A 19,284-nucleotide genomic window follows, 5' to 3' on the forward strand; every position below is an offset into this window, starting at 1 on the left:
CCACCAGTTTCCAAGGTCCTGAAAGTATTTATGGGCCCAACTCTTTCTCCTCTATTTGTCATTAAAAAAATATAATTTCCACAAAAAAACCCAGTACACTCTGTAAAGTGGTCAGCATTAGGAAGAGCATCCAACAGTAGAAACCATGCCAAAACAGACAATCAGAGCCTGGCCGGCTCATGTCAAACCGTCCAACCTGTGCCAATATGGAAAATGGACATATGATGATGATGAGACTATCTGTTACACCATTAGACTATATTTAAAACTATAAATATTATGTTAATCATGTAATATCTAGTGTTAATAATCCTTGACTGCAGATGCTAGAGAATTTAAGCTAAAGCAAAGCAAAGAAAAAAAAAAAAAGGAATGTACCTTGCCATCTTCAACCTTTGTAGAGCATACTGCAGAAAGAACATCACAGCCAGTTTCAACAGGTACATGGTTCAGTGAACGACATACATTAATATAATACTTCTGTACAGGATGTGTGTGAATTTGAGTAATAACCCAGTTATCTGGCATCTTTGTGAGACTGAAAGTATGACATAAAATATCATTACACAACATCTACATATATAATTATTTTTATTTATATATTCAGTTATCAAGTGGTATGGAATGCAGTCACTACTTTTTACTTAATGATTCATTCTACTTCAGTTTACTTCTGGACACAATTTTAACTATATATTTAGAACAAGAATGGTTACAGGAAAAGCAAGGATCAAATTGTGTTAAGTGTTGGTCAACAGAGAGGGACATCATTGAATCCAGAGGAGATTGCTATTGGCATGGCAAATTTAGCAAATGTTTTGCTTTGTTACTGAAATCTTCATCTGTGGCATTGCCCATATTCATCATTATCAACAATTTTTATGTCTGATTTTCTATGCTTGCATGAGTTAGGTTGTTATGGACTGAGGTGGTTTTATATAAAGTTACTACCCTCTAAGATGACTGGGGACTGACTAAGTCTTAGTTTCAAGTGTGATGTATTTTCTATAGTTGAATGACTATTCTCAAGTGAATTGGGTGCATTTTATTATGGCACCTGTTCTAGGGAGGTTGTCTTGTCCTCAGCAAGATTAAAAAAGACCTCTCTTACCTACTTTATCTCTGTTAATTTGCCAACTATATTACAGAGTATATTGGGCTTGTTTTATAATAACACCAGTTCAAGAGAGGTTGTTTTGCTACCTTAAAAGAAGAGTGTTCTTTATTCTACATTGTATCACTAGCACCAGAGGATAAATCAAATTTTGTTTTATTTTTTCAATTTTCTTTAGATCTATTTTCTCATGTTTACTAGGTACTCTATTACTCTTATTTGTTTCAGCTATTTGCCTGTGGTCATGCTGCAGCACCACCATTTAGTCAAAGAAATCAACCCCAGGACTTATTCTTTGTAAGCTTGGTATTTATTCTATTGGTCTCTTTTGCCAAACCTCTAGGTTACGGGGACATAAACACATCATCTGTTGTTAAGCAACAGTGGGGGAGACAAACAGTCACAAAGACATATGCATATATATATATATATATATATATATATACAATAAGCTTCTTTCAGTTTCCGTCTACCAAATCCACTCACAAGGCTTTGGTTAGCCCGAGGCTATATTAGAAGACACTTGCCCAAGGTGCTACTCAGTGAGACTGAACCCAGAACCAGAACATAGAATCATGTGGTTGGGAAGCAAGCTTCTTACACACACAACCACTCCCATGCCTGATAATTTATTTTTGCAGAGTGATTGTTTTTATAATTAAAAATAGGTGAGTGCAGGACCCACTTAGTTTCGTTTCCATTCCCACTATCTCTCTTTCTTGTTACTCAATACTCTACAGCTCATCTCGAAGCCTATATCTAGGTGACTGCACACAACTACCACCATCATCAACACAAGAACAAATTTCAACATTGCCATTGCAAGAAACAGTCACTGAAATGCAACCATCACCAGCACTAATGCTCAACCACTCTCATAATCTCAGTCAACACGAACATCAAATTTGTTTCACTTACCTTGAGAGGTCATACTGTTCATGGGTTTGTTCATCAGTGAAAGTGCATTCAACTGGATGTGTAACACAGGCAAATTTAGTGTACCACAAAAACCAGTAGGTAGAATTTGACTCTTTTATAAACTCGGGTCTTCCAAGACTGGCTTTTGTGTTACACACAAAAGTGATCACACTTCTTCGAGCAACAGGAGGGTCAGAGTTATACTTATCACCATTTTCATAGATCAACTTCAAAATTCCATCCTCATATGTTAGAATACTGTTGGCATGGCCAGCATTTTTGGATACTCTGGCAGAGAAAAAGAAGCAAAAAAAAAAAACAAGAAATTAAGTACAAAATTAGAAAATGTACATTTTTTTCTTAGTGTAGCTGTGTGATAAGAAGTTTGCTTTCCAAACATGTTGTTCCCAGTTCAGGCCTAACGTGTAGCACCATGAACAAATGTCTTCTACTAGACTTGGGCCAACTGAAACCCTGAGTGGATTTGGAAGATAAAAAGTGAAAGAAGCAGGTGTATGTGGTGTGTGCATGTGTGCACGCACGTGCGCACACACACACACATATATATATATATATATATATATATATATATATATATATATATATATATATATATATATATATAGATATATATAGATATATACATAAATGGTACACGGATGGGATGCCAAATGCGCTTTTGACAAAGAACAAGAAGCCGAATAGACAAGATGGACAAGATACGAAAATTAAAATTTAATCTTGTTAAATCTTAAGTGCTAGATTGGTAAATTAGTCATTAAACTATGTAAGTAGGAATTATTTTTTTTATTGTTGTGTGTTCAGCTTTATGTCCATTCGGCATTGTGTCCTTTAGCAAAAGTGCATTCAGCATCTTGTTCATGCATGACATAAACACACACATGTGTGTGTGTACCACAACTGCTTGGTAACCTGTGAGGGTTTGTTTACATCCCTGTAACTTAGTGGTTTGGTAAAACATAAATATTCCATTCCAAATACTGATATCTCCTCACATCAGAAGAATTGTCCACGAGAATTGAGTTATACAAACATGGTACAATGTATATTAATAAATGTATTCAATCACACTTGAATGCTAAATTAACGGAGCTAAGCAGCGCAAGCTAATGAAATGACTGCTTATTATTATATAGTACACCTGCTGTCAGGATACTGGATTGGTGTTCTAAATTTGGTAACATAAGGAAGCAATATGCATACAATGGTGAACGTTTCACATGTAACATATCATTACCATCATCATCACTAACACCGCCATTGTAATCAGGACCACTGCAATCATCATAAGCATCGCTATAGTCATCATGACCACTATTGTTATCATCTCTAACATTTTCATCAGCACATGTTTTATCATCACCACACCATTATCTTGAAACTCAAGAACAAGGAGCGGGGAAGTAAAATGAAAAACAAATAATTAGTAAACTTACTTCGTCTCATCCTCGGTCTGACATACTCCAGCAGGTGTATTGAGTTTGCAAGTACCAGTCTTAACATTATCGCAAACATTGATGAAATAGGTGTATTTGTCCATATGAAGTTTATAAAAACCGTTCAATTTTCTCAAAGGAGTAAGATTGAAGCTGATACCTGTAATAAAAATAGATGGAAATCGGATTAAAGGAATTCAAGATGATTTTTTTTTTTCTCTCTTTACTTTGAAAATTTGAATTGATGAAAGAGACATTTTTCATGAAACATTAAACTACAGGAATATGGAAATCAAATTAAATTGAAAAAAAAAAAAAAAAATAGCAGCTAAAATTAACATTACAACTCAGAGAAGTTAATTTTTTTTTAAAAATAGTATTTGTATCAATATTGAATTAAAGTTTTTGTTTCAATTCAATTCGATTCGAACTCAGTTTTCTGCTGAGACTCTTATTCTACATGTTCTTCCTTTCAAGAGTAACAAAAAAGAAACCCGGGCTTTGCTTTAACTGAAATTACAAATGGTTTGATTAAAAAAAATTCTTTTTCATTTAACCTTTACCTTTATCACAGGAGCAATTATTTTCACATTACTAGAAACTGATATTATGCTAACAGTGCAAACACAGCAAAAATTCTCTCTCCCTTTCAAAACCCATGCTTCAGTATATCAAAAACAAAATATAAACCATAAGGTGAATTTCAGAGTCCACAACACATATTACAGCAGAGATTTTGGTGGTTGAATTGAGCAACTGAAACGATTATGTAGTGGCTCCTTTATTTTATCTATTAACAGGTTTTGTGAAGCATTACTTTCAATGTCACAAAAATATATTGAACTAACTCTCTTACCAGCAATTTTATTTTCCAGTTGACAGTTAGCCCCCTTCTTCTTGGTCACAACACATGCCGCTGCTGTGTGCCACTCTAGATAGTATGCGCAATCGTCAGATGATTTAGTAACCACAACAGGAGCATTGTCGGACATGCCTGTATAATATAAAGAAATTAGTTAAAACAAGAGTTCTGATACACAAACATGGACATGCAAGCACATGAATATGCAGAATACATACATACAGATGCACACACATACATACATATATACATATGCATACACACACACATATATATATACACACACATACATACATACGTAGATGCATGTATAGGCACACATACACACACACACACTGACTCACACATGTGCACAAACAAACGAAAAGGAACGCAGTGTAAATAACAGACAGAGTCAAAACTATTGAAAAGGTCGCAAGATGCAACAAAAATTTTAGGAAAATAAAAATGAGAAATAAGTGGAAATTTTACCGATGAGTGTGTTAAATTATAAAGCACAAAAAGAAAATGACTCTCCCCAGACACAACAGTTCTGATAATGTTTCTTTGTAAACTTCTGCTTATCTGTTTCAATAAATCTAAAATATAATCAATGTTCTGGAGCAGGTTAGTCAAATATTTGTAATTTTACGCATTGGTATATTATGTTTGTATTGCAAGTTTCTTGATCACTCTGTTAGTGCTGGTGCCATGTAAAAAAAACACTGGCACTGATGACACAGGAAAAGCACCGGAGATGGTACCATGTAAAAAGCATTAGTGCTGGTGCCACATAAAAAGCACCCTGTACACTCTGTAAAGTGGTTGGCATTAGGAAGGGCATCAAGCTGTAGAAATTGTGCCAAAACAGACAATAGAACCTGGTCTGGCTCCTGGCCTTGCCAGCTTCTTTCTAACCATCCCATTCATGCCATCATTGAAAATGAATGATGATGATGATGAACAAATTGAAATCTCTTAGCAGTAATCAGCTCATGAGATTTTGAACAAGATTTAATTTAAATATAAATACTTTAGTATAAGGGAAATCTTAGGCAAAATAATATAAGAAAAAGTGAGTTAAACACAAAGAATATACAGCCAAAGAAAGCTTTGTTTCATTGGACAAAATACATTTAATAGTGAATGTTCATCAAAATTTTCATAAACCTTTTTCATGTTGAATAGTTGGGGCTCACAAACCACACCAATTCTTTCCAAATATTTTCTATAAATTATGCTTATTCAGTTTTTAACCCTTTATAGCATTTAAACCAGGCATATCAGGTCAAAATATTCTACTTGTTTTATATTCAAATTGGCTAGATCTGGCATTTTACACCTATCCAACTATGTTATTCTAAAAATAAACAATCACATCTTCAAAATCATGAAGCCACTACATTACTGCATGATTAATTCAAAACAATGTGAATAAATAAGCATTACATTTGACATAGTAATCTGCATGCTAAAGGGTTAAGAAAATTTTCTAGTTATGTAAACAAACCTAATATTCACAAACCTCTAGTTATTTGGATAACTTGAGAAATAATGAAACGATCTGATATACAGTGGAAATAATAAATATGTCCAACAATTCTCTTCCTCTCTTCCAGCAATCAAGTTTCTATTATAACTTGACCTAATTGTACCCAACTCATTTCTCTAAAACTTCCACAAAGCTTCTATCTTCAATGCTCACATAACGAATATACCATCAGAACTTTTGTTATTTCATAGCTTTAGAGAAGAAATTTCTAGGTATTGAAGTAAAACCTAGAGTTGAGAAGATTCAAAGGAAACATAGCAAAGATTTAGTTGTGTCTGGGAAGAGTCATTCTCTTTTAGTACCTTATTATTTAACACACTCACTGGTAAAGTTTCCACTCATTTACTTACTTATTTTTCCAAAAATTTTCATCTTGCAAACTTTTCAATAGTTGTTGACTGTCCATTATCTGAGCTGTGTTCTTCATCATTCATGAAGAAAAAGAATGCAGCTCAGATAACGGACGGAGTCAACGATTATTGAAAAGGTAGCAAGGCGCAATGAAAATTTTAGGAAAAATAAAAAAAAAAATGAATGGAAACTTTACTGGTGAGTGCGTTAAATAATAAGGCACTAAAAGAGAATGACTCTCCCTAGGCACAACAAAATATGCTTCAACACAAACTCACATAAAGAATCTTGCAAACCAAATCGAAAAACATAGCAAAGATTAAAGTCTCAGTAAATAAATAAAAAATGAAGAGAGAGAACATAATAATCTCAGGGAAATGGCCAGGATTGATATTTAGAAAAGAAGTCAGTCGTAATTCCATTCAGTGTAGCCAGTGTAAACCATGGACATGCAAGAGGGGTAATAGGATAACATGCAAGCTGACAATAGACAGAAGTAGTTAGCAGTGAAAAAATATGTAAAATAAATTCCAACAAATGCTTGGAAGGCTCCACAGAAGTACCTGATAGCATTTGCTAATAGATTCCCTAATTAGCAGTCAAAGCAAGTGTTCTGAAAGCATATAATAGCAAGAGCAATAGAGGGGTAGTAAAAGTTCAGAGAACAATTACTGCTGCTACTAACAAAAGGTTTCTCTCTCATAATGCGGGTGGCACGTAAAAAGCACCCACTACACTCACGGAGTGGTTGGCGTTAGGAAGGGCATCCAGCCGTAGAAACACTGCCAGATCTGACTAGGCCTGATGAAGCCTTCCGGCTTCACAGACCCCAGTTGAACTGTCCAACCCATGCTAGCATGGAAAACGGACGCTAAACGATGATGATGATGATGATGATGAATGCAGGATAGATTATATGATGTTTGTACATAAAGTGTGATGCTGCACAATAGTGAGACACAGACATTGAATGTATAAGATTTGTGATGACTAGAAAGGAATGAAATGGACATGCTGCAGTGGATATCTAATATCAGTGAACATGAATGAGAGAAAACAAATGAACTGAGAGAGAAATCAGATATCAAAAGTAGTATACAATAGAGAAGGCTGTGCTGGCACAAGCATGTAATGCATATAGAGGATGTCAGTTTTATAATGAAGTGATGAGTATTTGAAATGGACAGGACTTGCAGAAGAGGGAGACCCAGGAAGACATCAGACAAAGCAACAACTGATCTCAAGACATAGAATCTCACAAAGGAGATGATAAAGAACTGTGGCCACATACACTACTAAACAATATCTTCCCACCAACACCAGAATGGCAAATGGTCGTTAAAATTGTAGTTGTGACTGCGCCACTCTCTTTCTCCACCATGATGCCTATTGTAATGAAGGACGCACTGGACTTGTCCATATTCATTACCTCCTACCAATACCCCTTTTAACTGCAAACCATCACACTTTCTCTCTATGTCACTCTTCATTGATATCAATCACTCTTTTGTCACCATCTCTATTGTTAGTCATCAGTAGACTACTTCTCCATCATTCATCTTAATAATTATTCTTTAATCTCAGTCTCTCCATTTTACACTCGCATTGCTCCATCATTGATCGCTCTTCATTGACCTCTTCACTACTATTATACCCACTTTGCATCATCCTGCTGCTTCTTTACTTCTTTCTCTATCAAACTGCTTGAGTTGTCTTTCATTTCAATTTGTTGTCTTCCCTCAATATCACCAACTCACTCCTATTAACCTATGCCTCCTATAACACATGTACTTGATCTTCCATCACACTTTCATCTAGTCCAACAGTTTAATTTTGAAATCAAAGAAAAAAAGTAGTGAAATGGAGTAATGGGTAAACATCCCCTTCAGTCATAAATGACCATGGGATTGCAACTAGGGAGTTCCTCTCCAAGGCACAAGTCTGGGCAAGGTTGTCTAGGGAAGACCAGCAGTTGCCCATGCATGCCAGCTTCCATCGCTACATCACCAATGTTATCCAAGGGAAAGGCAAAGACTAATACAGCTTGGTACTAATGACATTACAACTCATTTCTACAGCTGATTGAACTGGAACAACATGAAATAAAGTTTCTTGCTCAAGAACACAACACACAGCTCAGTCCAGGAATCGAATTCACTACTTTGTGATTGTGAGCTTGACACTCTAACCACTGATGCACTTCACAGTGAAACAAGAATATAATAAATATCATACCTGGGGAACAGAAAAATGTTATCACAGAAAAAATTTTGCCAGAACTGCATTTGTCACCATCTGTATAATTCAGCTGAAGTGTCTTGGTCACATCATTGTAAACAGGTTCATGTTGGTAGCGGCCAAGGCTTTTAGTTGTACCATCAAATTCTTTGAAAACAGTAAATATAGCAAATAGATTACAAGGATACAAAAAATGAATAGAAAACAAGATTCAAAAGCAAATTTAATTTGGCATGGTTTGAAATCAGAATGTTAATCTTTCTGATATACACGACATCACCTCTGATTCTTAAATACAAAACTGCTTGTATTAAAGTAATATTGTTACATTCTGAACAGCATCTTCATTATGTAAAAGCTAGATATCTTACTAAATCCCTTCAAAATATTGGTTATATTTAAAATGAATTGAAACACACAAGCAGTGTATTTCATTAGTTATATAAACAAAATACAAGGTATTTTATCTAACATTTTACCACTTTTACTTCTCTTTCTCTCCTCTGCGCATACATGTTAAATGAAGGCTAGCAGAAAGCCATTACCCACATACATTGCAATGAATATTTCCTATAAGAAGTGAAACCGGTTTGTACTTTGGAATGTGTAATCTTGAAATGATTTAATTGTGGTAATGTATTTTGGGTATATATGAAATTATGGAATGTGTAATAATATATTTTGAAATAATTTGATTGTACTAATCTATTTTTGAATATGCATTGTTGTATTTTTAAATTAGTTGATTGTAATAATAAATATGCTTTGGAATTAACAACAATGCAAAGGAATAGCGTATTTTCTCACTATTATTATTTTTCCATACGTATGTGTGTGTATACATATATATATATATATATATATATATATATATATATATATATCAAAAGCATGTGTTATACCACTATTCCCCAAATACAAAAATAGCATACCAACAATCCAACACACCTCCATCATCAGCTGCCCCACAGAGATCATTATGGTTTCATAGTACCATTCAACATTTGAATGGGCAGTACCATTCAATCTGGTGGTGTCAACAGCACTAAAATAAGTGTTGTTTGGGAACAAACAAACCAAAGAAACCACAACTTTTAAACACATTTATCCTATGTACAACAGTATCGGTAAATAAATTCAATAAGTAAATCAATAACAACTCCTAAATATGGAACTAAATAGTGACCAAACCTTTACATCATACATTTTATTCCTTACAGTCTTCCATAGTATAAGAAAAGTGAAAGCTTAATAACCACATTCATTCAATCTAAATATAGGCAGAATTATAAACACTAACTTTAAAATTAAACTACACCAAATTCATCATTTTAGTGTCTGCTTTCCATGCTGCCATGGGTAAAATGGGTTTGATTGGAACTGGTAAGCCAGAGAACTACACCACATTCCACTCCAAGAGTTACCCTCTATGTTACATGCCTGTAACTCCATCTCTCACCCCTTTTCATTAAATACTTCAGTTAGGACATCTCTAAATTTCTGATTATTCAAAGGAACCTTAAGTTTCCAGATCCTTAGCATATACACAGTTCTATGGCTAAGAAGTTTGCTTCACAACCATATGATTTTGGGTTCAGTTCCACAGTATAACACTTTGGACAAGTGTCTTCTCCTATAGCCTTGGGCTGAGCAATGCCTCGTAAGTAATAAATAGCTGGAGAAGCTGTGTGTGTACGTGTGAGAGACAGAGAGAGAGAGAATGTGTGTGAGTGTGAGTGAGATTGGGTATGTGTGTGTGAGAATGTGTATGTGTGTCTTGTCCATGTGATGTTTTGTTTATGTCACACATGAACAAAGAGTAAGGGTCAGTGCCAAGGAGAGCATCCAGCATTTTATAAAAAGCGAAGATAAAATCAGTGATGATAATATTTATCATCATTATCAAGATGTAAAATATTAAAGGCAAAAAACTTACTTTTCAAACAAATAGCACTGTCTGTAGGACATTTCACAGCTCTTCCAGAAGGCATAATATCGTGACAGACATTGAGGAGTATTTCTGCATCATCATTATACTCATGACCATTTAGTGCAACCCAATTATTATCTGAAACAGAGAAATGATGTATATATTATAATTATCTTTATTGTGGTATGAACAAAAGTTGTAGTTGTTTATCACAAGCCCCAAAGTCATTGCTGAATTAGTAGACATATGATCTATGCTCTCCAGATGTGATGAACTTGTCATTTTCTGGCCGATCTCTAACTGTGGAGGGAACCTGTGTAAGAGGTAGAGCCATAGCGTTTATAACAGATAAAAAGAAAGACAATGGAATTCACAAGATTCTTTATTAATCACTACGATTGCTTTGACCCATCGTGCATCAGTTCGTTGTGGGTGAGATGTTGTACAAACAGTTGTGCATCATTGATGCAGATGTGTCTCACCACGTGACTTGTCAAAAGGAAACTCATTTTTTTTTAATCTCCACTTTGCTTATTTTGATTAGAATGCAGTTTGGTACTTGCTTGTAGCTACTTGCGTACACAAGAATCTTGAGTTACAGTGAAGAACACTTCTTGCCATAGCGTTTATAACAGATAAAAGAATCAATGAATTCACAAGATTCTGTATTAATCACTACGATTGCCTTTGACCCATCGTGCATCAGTTCGTTGTGGGTGAGATGTTGTACAAACAGTTGTGCATCATTGATGCAGATGTGTCTCACCACGTGACTTGTCAAAAGGAAACTCATTTTTTTTTAATCTCCACTTTGCTTATTTTGATTAGAATGCAGTTTGGTACTTGCTTGTAGCTACTTGCGTACACAAGAATCTTGAGTTACAGTGAAGAACACTTCTTGCATATGATGAAAACCGTACACATTACAGTGAAGAACACTTCTATGAGAAGTGTTCTTCATTGTAACTCAAGTTTCTCATGTATGTGGTGGCTACAGATAACTACCAAAATGTATTCTAATCAAAATAAGTGAAAAGGATAAAAAAAATATGAGGTATCTTTTAAAAAGTCACCTGATGAGAAACAGCTGCACCAACAATGCACCACAACTGTACACAAAAGTAGAATAAACACAACATTCACTATTCCCTCCACACGTTTCCCCATTGTGGTTTGTTGCATCTTCTACAATGTGTGTTAATAGTGCATTGGGTGAAAATCCATAACTTCTTCAGAGGACCAGTTCATTATATTATATTATATTTATATAAAAGAACAAATGCTTGTCCTGGGATAAATGGCATGATTTTATATAAATATGTTCAGAGGATAGAGAAAGAGAGAAACAGAAAGAATGAACAAACAAGAGAGAGAGAGGGAGAGAGAAGGATGGGTAGAAAAAAGAGAGAAGGAAGAAAAGGGGTAAAAGGAAACAGACTGAAAAGACAGGGACAATACAAAGGTAATAATATTGGATAGGGATTAGCTCCTTAAAATGACTATATCATCGTCATCATTATCTACATTTAATGTTGGTTTTTCCATGCTGGCATGGTTTGGATGGTTTGACAAGAGCTGGCCAACTGAAGAGCTGCTTGGGGTCCATGTCTGCTTTGGCATGGTTTCTTTGGCTGGATGTTGTTCCTGAAGCCAACCACTTTACAGAGTGTACTGAGCATGGGTGTTTTCACATGACACTGACACAGGTGCTTTTTATGTGGCACTGACACCCATGAGCCTGCAAGCCTGGAAGAGTAGGATTGTTTGGCTGAAATGGGATGTAAAGGACATGCCTGTATGCAAGGACGACCATGATTTTACTTTGCTTGACATGTCTTCTAAAGTACAGCAAACTGCCAGAGGATTCAGTTCCTTGTCATCCCTTCTGTGAGGCCCAACATCTGAAGGTCTTTCCTCACCACTTTGCCCTACATCTTCCTGGGTCTATACTTTCCACACATTCCCTCCACAATTAAAGATTGACAATTCTTGATGCAGCTGTTTTTATACATATATATATATATATATATATTATAATATGAGGGAATATTATTCCAAACTTACAGGGAAAATTCAATTTAGAAATACTAAATCAAATTTCACAAAATATTATATATAAATTAGAAAAAACCACCTTTTATCAACTCAATAATGAAAAATTAAATTATACCATCTAGAAAATTACATATTATACATATTATAGAAAGATTAAATATAAGATAAAACATATAACGATGATTAAGTAATGTGCAAAATAATAAATAAAACCTATATATTTGGTATATTTTATTTTTTCATTATTGAACACACATACACACACAAAGACTATCAATATATACACATTAGAATACTATATAGATTTATACTTTACCAGAGGTATATCTGAGGCTGGACAAATCAAAAAGTTTGCCATTATTTACAGTGTTGCACTTTTCCTGTAATGGATGATCAATGCAGGCATAGGGTGTATACCAATCAAAGTAGTAGCTGCAATATTCTTCAAAACGGTAAACTGGTTTGCTATTTACTGGAACAAAAATGGTAAACAACACCAACTTAATTATAATCAAGTGCAAATGAAAATTTCTAATAACTGTGATATGTAACATTGTTACAAAGGGGGAAAGAAAAAAATGATGGGGAGATACATAGGTGATTAAAATTGATGTCAGTATTTGATCAGTATCAATTTTAATTTCAGAAACACACAAAAGCTGTTCGATTCACTTCAACATTTAAGTTTAATTTGTCAAAATATTTTCTTCGCTTTAAGACCGCGACCTGTTTACTGACAAAAACCCGTGCTGCATTTTTGTCAGTGAACAGGTCGCAGTCTTAAAGCGACGAAAATATTTTGACAAATTAAACTTAAATGTTGAAGTGAATCGAACGGCTTTTGTGTGTTTCTTAAATGGCTTACAAACACCTTCCACGCTGCAATTGTTTTTGTTTCAGCACACGATCTCAGATCAAATCACTTGCTATGCAAGTACATCTCTGTAATTTTAATTTCATTTTATCAATCTCAGAAGGTTGAGAGACAAAGCTGATAATCATTGAACCTAAAATGTAAAGTGTTGTAATTAAATAATGCAATGCAAATTTGTCTGACACTCTACTATTCTAACAATCATTAATGTGTTGTTATTGGTAGTCTCTTGTATCCAAGAAAGATGATTCTGCAATTTCTTAGGGAACAACCTGCACAGATGATTTGTTTATAGTGATCAAATGTGCGTGCTGTACATGAGCTCACTGCTGCCATGAAATCAACATTGGCTGTACAATTGCTTGGGGTATCAAATGTCAACGTGATCACAGAGCAATGTGAAATAAAGCGTTTTGCTCAAGAGTACAATGCATCAACAAGTCTTGGAAATGAAACTACAATGCTGAAACAGTAAGTATAATACCCTAACAATATTGATTGGTAAATGTATATGCTGAAACTTATATACTGAAAGCCAAACTGTGGATGATCCAGAGATCAAACTGGCAATAATTGCAGTTTTTAGCAAGGTTCTCTAAATATGAATTTGTTTTAACCCACAGGTGCACTCTGTTACCATAGTAAAAGGAACTCTACCTTAAACCAAGACAGAAGCCTCTATACAGCCACCCAATCTGCTACAAATAATAGCAAACTCTCCCTCAAATGAGATCCCTTTTGTCTTGAAGGATATACATTAAATAATGAAGTACTAATCCAGGACTAACAAAAACCATTATAGTTCACAAGTCAACAAGGGGTCTTTTATACAGTCACTCAACCTACTAGAAGTAATAACCAAATCTACTATCTTAAAAAAGAAAAAGAACATATTGGATAATCAAGTCCTAAACATATTGCATGCATGGAAAAAGAAAATGGTTGTAGTAGGAATTCCTTTGTTTGATCAGAAATAACCTGGTGGGAAAAACAACCATGACTTACAAAAGCTTCTTCAGTATGCAACCAGATACATTAGATATCTTACACAAAGATTTTTGGCAGTGTGGTTGAGAAGCTTGTTTGCCAATCACATAATCTTGGATTCAGTCACTCTGTGGCACCTTGTACACGTATCTTCTACTATAGCCCTAGGCCAACCAATGCCTTATGAGTGGATTTGGTTGATGTAAACTGAAAGAAGCTCAACATGCGTATGTGAGGGGGGGGGGGAGTGCTTAGTAGTGGGTCTTTGGCCCATGAGTTCAATTACTGGCAGTGCATTATGTCCTTGTGCAAGACACTTTATCTCACGTTGGTCCAGTCCACTCAGCTGGCAAAAATAAGTTGTAACTGTATTTCAAAGGATCAGTCTTATCACAATCTGTATCGCACTGAAGTTCTCAGTGAACTATGTTAAGGATATGCGTGTCTGTGGATTGCACAGCCACTGACATGTTAATTTCACAAGCAGGTTATCCCATAGATCGAATCAACTGGAACCCTCATTGTCGCAATCAATGGAGTATCAGTTACCTTTGCTGGGACATCACATGATGGATGTAAATGAGTATCATCTCATACAAGTAAGGGTATTCATTTCCAGTTTCCAATGAAAAATATATCTAGCTATGAGAATATATTACCTTGCTTGGAAACAAGTAAGAGCTGGTAACAGCAAGGCACCCAACTGTAGAAAATCTACTGCAACAATTTCCACCTGACCCATGCAAACATGGAAAAGTGGATGTTAAATGATGGTGATGATGATGTTACTATGTTTTAATTGACTTTAGACTATGTGTGATATATATTTTATTAACAGTAGAAAGTAGTTGATACTGTTTAAACTAGGTGAGCCCAAATCAAGCTGGCCTACAATCAAATGTGTTCTAGCTGTGATCATCCTACATTTTTTTTCTAGGACTGTTTTTAGCTTTAAACAATATGATGTGCTTCTCGTCAATTAATACTGTAAAATGTAATTTGATGTACACTTGGCTGCTATTTCCAGCATTTCTAGCATTTCAAGTAACACTGTAGCAGCTTTCTCAGAATGTGGAGGAGTGACCTACCATTTCTACCACTAGCCATCTAATAACGGATACTGTACTTGAATTAATACCTGAAAATCTCTTAGAATTTGGAGAAATTTTAATTAGATAGTTGTCATTTTACATTACTAAGTGGTTGGGTACTCTGTTGGTTATGATGACGAGGGATCCACTGCATTCTATCGGCAGAACAGCTTGCTCATGACTTTAACCAGCAAGTGGCTGAGCACTCCACAGACACATACCATTAGCTTAGTTCTCAGGGAGATTCAGCATGGAACAAAATTTGACAAGGCTGGCCCTTTGAATTACAGGTACAACTCATTTTCAGCAGCTGAGTGAGTGAACAAGAACAATATGAAAACAAAAAATTTTGCTCAAGGACTCAACATGCTGCTGGGAATTGAACTCCTGACCTTACATTCATGAACCAAATACACAAACCACTAAGCCACACACCTTCACGAAGCTAGAATCAGGAACATTATGGCATAAAATCATGGTTGAAGGTTTTAAACTTAAAAAGAAACATTTTAAAACTGGCAGTTTTGCATAAAGAGAACCTAGGTTGGTGTTGAGAAGATTTTAAAAGATGTAGGTGTCAAAATCAAATATTACAAACCACTTGGTCTATTGTTCTACCTATTCTTTTAACTTATGACCTTCCATTGGTTTTTTTTTCAATGATTAAATTTTTTTATTTATTTATTGCAATTAAGTCAATTTAAGACACATTTGAAACAGATGTTGCCATACATTACCAGATGTCACCATGAAAAAATGGGCAGCCACTGTTAGCCAAAATTTATATAGTGAAATTAAATAATTCTAAAGTGACAAAATCCTTTATGAAATAAAACTATTTTCAAATATTATTAAGAGTATTGTATTTTACTTGAACTACTGTAATGTGTAAATGATATATTGTTTTAAAAAAGAAAAATACCTTTAGGCAGTATTGGTGAGAATATGTAAGGAGATGCCAATAAATAAAAGCAAAGATATGATATTGTATTGCCTTATACATTTTATCTGACTACTTCACGCATAAATCAAAATGGTAAATGATAGTCTTGAATGAAGTACTATATTCACGGCGAGGAAGGTTTCCATGACTTTTTTTATTATTATTATTTCCTAATTTTACAATTACTGCATATCAACAAATATTTAAGTGGGAAATAAAATATATTTACCTTACAAACTGCAGAACTGACCAGTATTTGATTTTCACACCCTACATCTTTTTAATTGACTGACAAGTTGTAGTGAAATTATTTGCCCACCTCAAAAGTAAGTAATTTCAAATCATAGGGAAAAAAACCGCATTCAATAGACTGAAGTAGATTATAGCAAAATCAACTGACTGAATGTTTTAGTAAATTCATTTGCTATTTTTATTACCTTTCTCTCTCATTTTCCAGTCTCCCCATCATTATCTTTTTAATTTCATTACAGTCTATTGTTTGTTGTGTTTGAGAATGAAATATTCATAGCCATTTGTTTTTTCAGTAGTGTGCAAGGGAAAATTAACTTTGATAAAAATAAAATGCAAACCTTATTTTTCCTAATGTTGCATGTGAATTCAATAATAAGTTGAATAAATTCATTTTTTAAATTCAATTTCTTCAAATAAATTACTTGAGAGTCTTCTTGATCTGAGGAAAGTATGCGATGGACAAACAAATGGGTGGAAGGACAGAGAAACAGAGGTCTTATAATATAAAGTATTTTGATTATCCAAGAGAGGTGAATGGCCAGAATTGTTAGAACGTTGAACAAAATGTCCCACAGTATTTCTTCCATCTATTTATAGTTTGAGTTCAAATCTTGCAAAGGTCAACTTTGTATTTAACTCTTTTAGGGTCTATACAATAGAGGAGCAATCAAATACTGGAGTTGATTTAATCAACTAACTCCCATCCTTTAAAACTGCCGGCTTTGTGTCTATATTACAAATTTTAAGAGCAGTGGATTGGCAAGATCAATAGAGTTCCAGACAAAATGCCTTTCAATATTTGCCTCATAATCTAATGTAAGAACTTTTACATTAAATTACATTACTCCTATCACATAAAAGGCCAGAATTTATGAATAAACATAAAGTTAATTATCTTATTAAAATCTTGATTATTTTTATAATTAATTGAAACAAATAGGTAGTTTATTTCATCTGATATCAGGTTGTGGAACAGTCTAGAAAGAAAATGAAAATATAAAATACACACCAGCAGATTTATTACAATGAAATTCAATAATTGTTTTCCGTTTTAAATTTGAGGAACATTTTTGGCCTTCTTTATATGTCAGTGTCAGATGACGATCATTGTATCTGTTGGTAATAAAGAAATAAAGATATAAAAAAAAGGAGTAAAAACATAAGCAGAGACACAGAGGAAGATGCAAGCATAAGTAGAAATATTACTTTGTAACAAAGATCTAGCACAGCATAGCTGTCAGTCACAAGTTGACTGAGACTTTGTAGCAAGAAGCAAGCTTTCATTAATTGTTGTAGGTGCCTATGCAGTTAGAAGCAGACATAGACAGTCTCTTAGTCTTTCTGCCCTTAATATCAGATATGTGATGGTTGGAAAGAGAGAAGCACTTGGTGGCACTCAATTTCCATAGTAACAAGTGAAGTTGTTACCACAAGTTCCTTTTGTTGTTTATTAAATACTTAAAACACATGCATGAGATGTGCTAAAAATAACAGTTTAATAGGCCTTAAACAAAATCAAAATTGAAATGCCTTGCTCAAGTACACAATGTGTAACCCTGTCAAGAAATCAGTACTAAGGGTACATGACCCCAGAATACTGACCAGAGTGGACATCTGATTTTATAGACACCTCACAGTACTTTGTTGGCATTTACTTTATCTACCCTGAGATAATGCAAAGTAAAGTTGACCTCAATAAGACTTGAACTCTAAATGTCAAGGCTCTAGAAAAGTTTTATCACAAGGCATTTTATTTGATGCACAAATGATTCTCATAAACTACTGCCCTTCAACAAAAAAAGGCAAAATAGTAGAGTATCCACGTAATTTTTGAATAGTTATATGGTCAAAAGTGTATTTAGTGATAGAACACACTAATTAGCTGAAGTGTATTCAGATAGAAGGTAAAATGGATCTTTTCTGTTTGGTTGCACCTATGGAAATTTCAAAGTTTAGTGAAAAATTTTTAATTTGGTGTATTGATGTAATTTTCCACGTTGAATCTCAGGAGATAATTCACTTTTTCTGGAAAATTTAACAAAAAACAAAAAGTTATGGAGGTTTAAAGTTTGATCATTTTTAACCAGTCAGAAAACAGGATTTGGAAGTTGTCATTTTGTGCATGAAAGAACGTGCTGTCAACTGTAAACAAATGAAATATTGGTGGCATTCTGCTTTATGCATACCATATAACTCCTCATAACTTTATCTTTTTGCAATTTTCAGAAAATTTTTGAAAATTTGTATTCTACGCACAGGAATTCATACAATTATGCAAAAACCAGAACAAAAAATCTTTTTGTGATTTTAAGGTCTATTTAACTGTTATTTTTAGCACATCTCATGCAACATGTGTTTTAAGTATTTAATAAACAACAAAAAGAACTTGTGGTAACAACTTCACTTGTTGCAATGGAAACAGGCACCTATATGTCTGTGGCTTTCAATTGGCTAAAATTACCCAAAATTTACACACTTTAGAAGCTATTAACTCTTTATTTATTGATTCATGTCAACAGTTACTGTAGAAAATTACACCAATATGCCAAGCTTGAAATCAATTGGAACAAAAATTGAAGATATTGAAAAGTGACAGTCAAACAAGAACATAAACCACATAAATCTCACAGCTAGGAAGGTCTTGGAATGCAATGATTATAGCTGTCTCCTTTAGATCAAGC

The 19,284-nt window shown here is 34.3% G+C and overlaps 1 protein-coding gene across 2 annotated transcripts in view; it reads right to left on the minus strand.

The window, feature by feature from the left end:
- LOC115215633 (cation-independent mannose-6-phosphate receptor) overlaps positions 1-19,284 on the minus strand; it is a 161,033-nt gene that overhangs the window by 84,260 nt on the left and 57,489 nt on the right. For both annotated transcript variants that reach the window (XM_029784884.2, XM_036505949.1), the window contains exons 8-15: positions 17,613-17,716; positions 12,773-12,928; positions 10,408-10,539; positions 8,469-8,618; positions 4,346-4,483; positions 3,490-3,649; positions 2,033-2,320; positions 379-538 (exon numbers count right to left, since the gene is read on the minus strand). In XM_029784884.2, coding sequence (XP_029640744.1) covers positions 379-538; positions 2,033-2,320; positions 3,490-3,649; positions 4,346-4,483; positions 8,469-8,618; positions 10,408-10,539; positions 12,773-12,928; positions 17,613-17,716 — 1,288 coding nt within the window. The remainder of the gene's footprint in view (positions 1-378; positions 539-2,032; positions 2,321-3,489; positions 3,650-4,345; positions 4,484-8,468; positions 8,619-10,407; positions 10,540-12,772; positions 12,929-17,612; positions 17,717-19,284) is intronic.

Source organism: Octopus sinensis, linkage group LG9 (genome assembly GCF_006345805.1).
Source record: "Octopus sinensis linkage group LG9, ASM634580v1, whole genome shotgun sequence".
NCBI lineage: Eukaryota > Metazoa > Mollusca > Cephalopoda > Octopoda > Octopodidae > Octopus > Octopus sinensis.